Source organism: Balaenoptera acutorostrata, chromosome 4 (assembly GCF_949987535.1).
Source record: "Balaenoptera acutorostrata chromosome 4, mBalAcu1.1, whole genome shotgun sequence".
Classification (NCBI taxonomy): domain Eukaryota; kingdom Metazoa; phylum Chordata; class Mammalia; order Artiodactyla; family Balaenopteridae; genus Balaenoptera; species Balaenoptera acutorostrata.
Genome location: NC_080067.1, coordinates 67876695 through 67886054, shown reverse-complemented (window position 1 = coordinate 67886054; position 9360 = coordinate 67876695). Strand labels below are relative to the sequence as shown.

General features: G+C 52.0%; 1 protein-coding gene across 1 annotated transcript; it reads left to right on the top strand.

The window, feature by feature from the left end:
• The first annotated feature begins 1760 nt into the window (after positions 1-1760).
• Positions 1761-2414, top strand: LOC103006859 (transmembrane epididymal protein 1-like). The gene has a single exon (XM_007195390.1). It carries the CDS (start codon positions 1761-1763, stop codon positions 2412-2414), a length of 654 nt encoding a protein of 217 aa, XP_007195452.1.
• The last annotated feature ends 6946 nt before the right edge of the window (positions 2415-9360 follow it).

Here is a 9360-nt window from a genome sequence, read left to right as displayed (position 1 = left end):
AATCCAGAGAAGCTGAAGCATAATATTGGCAGGTGGCGGAATGCAGGCATGAGTGATCAAAGGGGACAGGTCACACAGGACCTTGTTTGCCTGGCCACAGAACTCCAGTCTACAGCCGACACAAGACACCTGAAAAATGTTCATCAGGAAGATGACACGATCAGGTGTGAATATTCGTATTCTGGCAGCCGTATGGAAAAGAGAAACCAGGAGGTAGAGAGGACATGGGCCAGCAGAGAGCCGAGGTGGGGTGGTCAGAGGAAACGGAAAGTCTACCTCTGCAGGAGGAGGAACTGGCTGGACATGGTAAGGGACTGACTGTGGGGCTGGATGAAGGGAGGAGACCAGGACGATGCCTTGGTTTCTGGCTTGGGCATCCAGTTGGCTGTTCCCCTGCTCCCAAAAGAGACCGATCCACGTGCTTTCTCTTTCTCCCCCAATCTCTACTTTCCCTTGACCTCTGGTCTCTTCTCCCCAGCCCAGGTCCCTCACACCACTGGACATCACTTGTCCTCCTGTCTACCTGATGCACATGTACAGGAGACAGTACAGGAAGGCACTCCAGCAGAGGCTACCAGGCATTTCCCAGTGGGCAGCTCACAGCCCCTGCCCAGGTCACCTCTCAGTCCCAAGTTCTGGGACTCTTTGTCCCATAGAAATGGGTGGTCCAATAGTTAAGCCCCCCCAAACCTCCACCCCACCCCTGGCTGCCCAGACCTACCAGTCTATTCTCCCCTTCTGCCCCACCCCCCATCTCCCTGCTTCAGCCCCTGAGCCTACACTTTCCTCTTGTATTTCCCACCCCAGGGCCCTCCACTTGCAATGTCTAAACCATCAAGACACGATTCAAATGCCACCTCCTCCTTGATTCCCCCATTTGCCCCAATCTCTACTGGCCTCGGTGTTGTCCTCTCCACCCCTATTGTGAGGTTTTACACACTTGTAGTTCTCCTTTGCTACATGTCAAGAACCCAAAGACAGTGTCTGTTCCAGGCAGGGCCTTGCTCAGAGTAGCGGTAGGGGAGTGTCCAGGGAAGGAGTAAGAAGGCAGAGCCAAGACCCGGTGACCAGGAGAGAGGGCAGGGGATGGTGCAGAAAGACAGGTCGTGGCATCTCAGGGCAGGAGGAACTGAGTGTCAGTGGCTCTGTCACCACCACTGTGCCTTGGCAGAGCAGCCCAGCCAGAGCTGTCAGGGCCTGCAGCTGCAGAATCAAGGCTCAGAAGCAGCGCCAGTCCAGGTGGTGCAGCGGAAAGCAACATCCAGAACCTCAGCCACAGCCCTTCCCTTATAGCCACTGAAAGACCTGGGGAAGGGCAAGCACACAGGGGCTCGGGTAAGGGTGGAGAACTTGGCCATCAATGGTAGTGAGCCTGGGTTTGTATTCACTGGCTGGTGAAACCTGGGGTGTTCCACTTGGACTAATAATAAATAACAATAAGTATCATCTATTGTACTACCAGGGCGCCAAGTACTTCACATGCATTCTTCTAACAGTAGGACAAAGGCTCAGGGCTGAGGAAGGGAGCAGAGTCGTGTTTGTTGTAGCGGTACCGCCCTGTTCTGGAGCCCTGCCATCAGGGAGGAGCCCGGCCAGCTCTCAGCTACCTGAAAATAACGCGGGCCCACATGGGGCCTGTGCCCTCCCCCTGTGTGGGCAACAGAGGAGGGGCCAGCAGGGCCTCTTCTGACAGTTGAGAGGTGGGGAGAGTCCCTCACAAGCCCCAGCCCCCCACTCCCGAGCGGGCTGCTGGCCGAGGCATGGGCACTCTCTTGGGACACCTGGCTCTGGCGCTGCTCATCTATCACAGTGGGCTCTACTATACAGTGATGGTGTCCCAGGCCCTCTCGCGGAGCCAGAAGCTCCTCTTCCCCCCACTCCCTGCAAGGGACAAGCAAGGCCAGAGGTGGTGGCAGCGGGTACGTGCAGAGGGAATGGTGAAGATGGGCGCTGGCGAGATACTGATATTGGGAGACTCCTTCTTCCCACCTGGAACCAACTGTTTTCCCCTGATAGACTGGGAGGCTCCTTGGCGGCCTTTCCAGCATCACAATGCGTGGCAGCATGCCACCATCTTTGGGTTCTTCCTGCTCAGCGCCCTGGTGGAGCTCACGAGCCAGGCGTGGCTGGCTCAGCGGAGCATGAAGCTGGAGTGGGCGGCCACAGCCTTGGCCCTGGTTGTGAAGCTGCTGGAAATGGTGGCCCACATCGAGCACAAGAACGCCCTGGAGATCCGAGTGCACACCGTGCTGATGCTGCCTGCCTTCCTGCTGGCCCTGGTGCTCATCGTCGAGGTCTGGGTCCCTGACCAGCCCCCACTCTGGGTGCTCAAGGCCTGGCTGATGCTGGTGTCTGGCTCCTGGCTGCTGCAGGTGACCTCGATACTGTATGCCCCACTTTCTGGGCAGCCCTAGTGGGCAGACAGCCCCGCGGACCTCGCCTTTCTCACTACTTTGTTCTGCTGGCAGCTGGGCTTAGGGGCTGCTGTGCTGGCCGCTGTCTGTGGCCTCTGCAGCCTCTGGCACTGTCGCTACTCCTCCTGGTTGGGATTACCAGGGGCCAGATACCAGCCGTGCCCCACAGGTGACAGAAACAGAGAGCTTGAGACGCTCAGGGCAGAGGCCGTGCTACAGGATGGAGACATCTAATCTGAAGACTGTCCTTCTGTCCCCAGCTGCGCTTTGTCTTGTTCCTATAAAGAGCTCTGTGAGGATGCCCACTAGGTGGGTGACACTGCAATGTCCTGGGATCCACAGTGTAATTCCTATCTCAGGAGCCATGTTCCTTGTCCCCAAGTAAACCTGCCAGCTATTACTGGGATGGTTTTTCTATGCTGTCAATCTATCAGCCTTCCCGTCTGTCTAGCTTACGTTGTGAGTATGGTTTCCAGGTCTCTCTGAGGGGATTCCAGGGCTTCTCCTCTGGCTGCTTCTGGAATGCAGGAGGAGGTATGGGAAGGGGAAATGGGAGGAGATGAACATGAGCTGGATGGATAACCCAGTGTTCCCAGCCCCATTGCATTACTGATATCTGGTAGGAAAATCTCCCTTTTTTTAAAAACAATTTATTTATTTATTTGGTTGCGCCGAGTCTTAGTTGCGGCTCACCGGCTCCTTAGTTGCAGCACGTGGGCTCCTTAGTTGTGGCATGTGAACTCTTAGTTGCAGCATGCATGTGGGATCTAGTTCCCTGACCAGGGATCAAACCCAGCCCCCCTGCATTGGGAGCACAGAGTCTTAACCACTGAGCCACCAGGGAAGTCCCGAGTCTCCCTTTCTTATTGTTCTTCTTAAAAAGTACATTGTCTATCCTTGACCTTTCCCAAAAGTTGGGATACAGCTACTTTTAAAAGTATGATAATAATAGGGACTTCCCTGGTGGGCCAGTGGTTAAGACTTCGCCTTCCAATGCAGGGGTTGCGGGTTCGGTCCCAGCTTAGTTGGGGAGCTAAGATCCCACATGCCTCGCGGCCAAAAAAAAAAGACCAAAACATAAAAGAGAAGCAATACTGTAACAAATTCAGTAAAGACTTTAAAAAAAAAAATGGTCCACATCAAAAAAAAAAATCTTAAAATAAATAAATAAAAGTATGGTAATAATAAACACAAAATTCAAGAAGATGAACCCCACAGGGGTGGGGGAGTGAAGGGGGCAACAGAATAAAATATGGTGGGAACACAGAGGTAGATGTAGGTTACTGAAAATGTTTTAGTTCTTAAAACTAGTAGCAGGTTCATGGGCATATCAATAAGTAAATAAAATGAAACATCAATCATGGACCAACAATGAGAGTTTGTCATGATCCAAGGTCATAATTAATCCAGCCTGCACACTCAAGATCCATTTAAAGCTGTGGATGGGAGTAGGAACAGAGTTGGGTCTCTTGCGGGAGGTGGGGGAAGGCTGTGTGCATTTGTGCCTGAGGCTGGAGAGTTGAATGTAAGAGAAAGAGAGAAAGAAAGAGTCCGTCATAGTGGCTCTCCTCCACATTTGTATATTGTGAGGATTTCAGATGCCTTCATTTTTTGGTTCTTTTTGTTTCTGTTTTCTATGTTAATTATAGAAGGATGGAGAACTTGTTTAAAAACAAAAGTGACTCTATTCCCTTCTGCCCTGAGGGGAAAGGGGGCAGGGCTGGCATAACTGGCAGCAGATTCTGGAGAGGGGAAGGGGGACCAAGGCACTTAGTGGAGGCCTGAGCTTAGAGAGAAAGGGATCTGTGAGGAGTTCCAGCAGTAAGGCCGCTAAAGAAACGTGGAAGATGGTGGGAACACAGAGGGAGAGGTAGGTTACTGAGACTGTTTCAGTTCTTAAAACTGGTGGTGGGCAGGGAAGAAGAACAAGAAGAAGGGGGCTTCCCTGGTGGCGCAGTGGTTAGGACTCCGCCTGCCAATGCAGCAGACACGGGTTCGAGCCCTGATCCGGGAAGATCCCACATACTGCGGAGCAACTAAGGCCAAAAGGCCGTGTGCCACAACTACTGAGCCTGAGCGCCTAGAGCCCATGCTCCGCAACAAGAGAAGCCACCACAATGAGAAGCCCAAGCACCACAACGAAGAGTAGCCCCTGCTCGCCACAACTAGAGAAAGCCTGCGCACAGCAACGAAGACCCAAGGCAGCCAAAAATAAGTAAATTAAGTAAATAGATTTAAAAAGAAGAAGGAGAAGAAGCCATGTTCCTGAGCATAGAAAACAGGCTGTGGGAGCTGCGTGGCAAATGGTTAAGTTAGAGAGAGAAGGGGAGCAAGGGAAGGAACGGGGAGCAGAAAGGGGCTGGCAGACCCATCCTGGAGGGGCAGGCTCCAGATGTTGGAGGACAAAAGATGCCTCATTCTTCCCCAGAAACTTCAACAGCTGGAACCAGACCAGCCCCATCTTATCTTCCCAGGGGAGCAGGGACCCCACTGAGGAGAGGGCAAGCGCCTAATTCAGGAGATCTAATTCAGGTGGACTAGATCTAATTTCAGGAACCCTGTTGGCAAACGTGTCTCTGCACCTACTGACCAAAGATCCAAAGGTGAGCAGATGGGGAAAGAGGGAAAGACACACAGAGCACAGGCTTCCAGCTAGCCTTGTGGGGAGCGAATTCACACAGTTGGCCCTGTGTACCTTTGGTGGCCCTGCAGACAATGAGCAGCTTTCTCTACACATCTGTGCTCTCACCCAGCTCAGCAGGAATCTGGCCAGGCAGACATATGACTCACACCAGCGGATTTCTCATGTGTTTTTGAGACTTAAAAGAATGCCAGCTTCATTATAAAAGAAGTTCACTCCCAAATATCATAATTGAGATGTCACTCCATTGTGCTATTTCCATGGAGGAAAAAATAATATTGATTCATTTTTCTTCTGCTCACAAAAGTAATAAAAGTTCATTGGAAAACAGCTGAAATCTCAGAAATGTATGAAGAAGAAAATTAAAATCGCTCACAGGCTGACCATTTGTTCAGTCAACAAACACGTACTGGGCTCAGACCTTTTTAATGCCAGGTCTGCTCTGGGCTGCAGAGATGAACAGAACTGACAGAGCCCTTGTTCTTGTGTTGCTTCCATGCTAGCAGGGAAGGCAGAAAGGAGACAATTCAATAGGCGTAAAATATATCAGGTCGTAATAAACAGCATGAAGAAGAATAAACAGGGCAAGGGGAACTGCGAGACTGGGGGCGGGGTGGTGTGCAGACTTCATATTTGGAGAGTCAGGTGACGTTCTACCCACAATGAAGCAAAGTGAACTTTGATGGTTTTTTTCCTTCCCATCTTTTAAATATATGTTAACATTTTTATTATTGTTTGCAAGTTTTCAGATGAACATTTTCTAAAATCAACATTTTTTTCCTTAAAAAACTAGTATTTGTTCACTGTAGAAAACCTGGAACATATGGAAAAGTAGAGAGAAGACAAATCTCCCACAATAGTACTACCCAGGATAATCCTTCTGGGTGTGTCGGTGCATTTCTCTCCTTCTGTGTCGATTGCTAAACTCACAATAGTATTCACATTATTGAATCCTGCTTTTCTTCTCTGAATTCTCTCTCTCATAAACATTACCCCATCATGGTCAGGGTTTTGAGAGAGAAAGTACCTCTGTGCAGGAAAAGGCCTTCATAGAAACCCAGGTGCCCAGCTCCCCTAGCTGGCTGCCAGGTGCCGCCCTGTCTCGGTCACCCTGGGCCCTCCATCCAACATGTCACTGAGAGAGCTGGACCCAAGTAATACGTCCTGGACACCCAGAAGTCAAGTCTCAGGAAGATGGGCCACCTTGTGTCAGACTCAAGGGGAGCTGAGTTGCCAGCAGGGCTGAGGAAGTATTTGTTTCAGAGCTAGAGGTGAGGGAGGGTACAGATCCCCAGCGGGGTCAGGCAGGAGCCAGAGAGAGACAGCAATGTCTGTCCCCAGAGCCAGAGTTGATAGTCCCTCTACCCCAGAGACTGGGCAGCCCCAGACTTCTCTCTAAGGCTCCTACGGGAGAGCCGCCTTTGTCTTAGGAAGAAATGGGGATGTTACCGGCTGCTGTGGTTCCCTCCCTCTCCAGCAGGCTCCATGCCTACCGCTTCCCTCTGGGTCTGAGCTTCCTCCTTCTTGCTTCTTTGCCTTAGGAGACCATCATTCTGGACCTATGACCCCTCACACTCACCCCTCACCCTACCCAATCGGGTCATTAGAAGATTTTATAAGCAACGTTGTTCTTCAAAAACCTTCAAGCATGTCTACTGAACCCTAAGAAAGGTTTGCTTGTCTGTGAAGGGTGGAAGTGGCTGGTCAAAGGTGCTGGGACCTTCTCAGGATCTGTGCTCACGTCCTGCCTATTTCACCACGGTCCAAATGGTCCAGTACTTTGAGCAGTCTTTGCTCATTCTCCTACAAAGTCTTGCTACTTTCTAGCTGTGTGTCAATAAGAAAATCACTTGCCCTTTCTGAGCCACTGGGGACTGGTAGGAATTGGTCCTAGCATTCCGAAATTTCACAGTTGCTTAAGGTCAGAGCCCAGGGTCATCAACAAAGAGCTTGGGAGCCCCAAAGTGGTGACACGGAAATCCTGCTTTGTGGAGAAGAGGCCGGGTGCAGACAACAGGGATGGTTCCGTGTAGAAGGTGTTATGGGAGCTGGGCCTCGGAGTCCCTCTAGCATAGTTTTTAAGAGCATGAAGTTGAATCTTGGCTCTGCCACTTACTGTCTGGGTGCAACCTAACCACTTCTAGGCTTCAGTTTCTTCATCTTACAGCTTCAGTAATGATGCCTATCTCATAGGCTTGTTGTGAGCATTTACAGGTTAAGGACAGAGAGGTCAGCATCAGATCTAGACTCAAGGTGAGGGCTCAAAAAGTGGTTCTAAGGGACTTCCCTGGTGGTCCAGTGGTAAAGAATCCGCCTTCCAATGCAAGGGATGCGGGTTCGATCCCTGGTCGGGGAACTAAGTTCCCACATGTCGCCGGGCAACTAAGCCCGCGTGCCACAACTACTGAGCTCGCGAGCCTAGAGCCCTCCTGCGGCAAACTACAGAGCCCATGCGCTCTGGAGCCTGTGTGACACAACTAGGGAGAGAAAACCCTCACGCTGCAACTAGAGAGAAGACTGTGCACCACAATGACCCGATGCAGCCCAAAAAAAAAAAAACCAAAGTGGTTCTAATTATTTTTATATTATGAACCATGATTATTATTGACCAGGTGAAGAAGGGTGAGCAGTGAGGGTGTGTCAGGCAGAAAGAACACCATTAGCAAAGGCTTGACAGGACAAGGTGTGTTTAGAGACAGAAGACCCGTCTGCAGGGCTGGGAAAGTACGTTGGGTGGGATCGGGGACCTGGGAGTAGGACGGAGGGTGAGGCTCCGGCAAGCTGCCCCGCTCTGCTCCCTAGCTCACATTTCTGATCCCCACCACCTGACCAGGAATTCTGTACAGCAACGCCAGCCACACCCCTTGTCCCCCACCAGCCTTCACCTGCCAGAGTGGGAAACGTCTCTCTAGCTCCCCCACTGCTGACAGAGCCTATGCCCTTGTCACCACCTGTGTGGACAGTACAAGTCTCCTAAATGGTCCTCCTGGGCCGCCACAGTGTTCCCTCCTGCACAAGTCCCACACAGGCCCCAGAGCCAGCTCTGCAGAATGTCGGTGTGGTCAGCTTACAGCCATTCCACCTGCCCGCCGCCTGAGCAGAGAGTGCCTGTACAAAGCACTTCACGGGCTGCCTTTCCCCTCCAAGTCACCCCCTCCTTCTCCAGAGTCTAGATGACAAAACCCACCTGCCTTTACCCAAACATACCACAAACTTGTTTCTGGGCCTTTGCACGTGCTCGTCCCCCTGTCCAGGATGCCCTCCCCCAGTTCTTCCCCTGGAAACATTTTCTGGATCATTTTGTACCCAGTCCACTCTCCCTTCTTAGGGCGGTGTGACTCCAGAACAACCCCTGATGCTGGAACTATTGTACCATGTGCTTCAAGGATGCCCCCGTGCCCCGCTGCCAGGCTGCGAGCTATCGGCTCATCTTTACATCTTCAACACTGTGCCTAGCTCTTAACAGAGGCTCCAAAGAAATGTGTGAGTTCTTCGGAGGAGTGATTGACATTGGAAAAATAAGGCCAGAGCATGGAGAGAGGGTTAGGTTATGGGCAAACACCAAAGATTTGGAGGCCAAGAAATGGCATCCTGACGTGTTTTAGGGAGATGATCATGGGCAAGGAGAGGGCAGACTGAATGTGCCCAGGACACTGGGACTTCCCCACCTCCAGAGAGAAGCAGGAGGAGGAGAGCAGTGGACATCTGCTAGGAGAGTCAAACGGCCGTGACGAGAGAGGAGGGTTGGTCCTCCACCACCCCTCTAGCAACGACCCACTTAGAGGATTCGCTCCTGTACTGCAAAATGAGAGCCACACTTGCAGGGTCATCCTGTCAAACTGGAAAAGGAGAAGCTGGAGTATCTCCATGTGCTGGGACATGGCTGCATGGGAGGTGCAGCCGTGAGCCGTCTCCAGCTGCTCTCGCTCCTCGGAAGGTCCTGGGGCCGCCTGTTCCAACAGAGAGCCTGCATCCTCAGGATGGAGGGGCTTCACTGCAGGGTGAGGGGGTAGGACAGGGCTCTCTGGGGGGGGGGGGCAGGAGGGTGGCGTCCAACCTCTCCTGACCTCCAGGCCCCACACCCACCATGTCCTTCACTCCTGCAGCCACTGCTGGGACCTGAGGCCCTTCCCCATCAACGCCCTCCTTGCCTTCCAAAGATCTCCCCAGCCCTTCCCCTGGCTCTCTCAGAGGAAAGAAGCCCACTCTGCTCTGTGACACCCCTCGTACCCCTTAGGGTGATTTCATCTGCTGGTTACAAAGCTCAAACCACACTGCTTCAAACGACAGGATTTACTGGCTCCC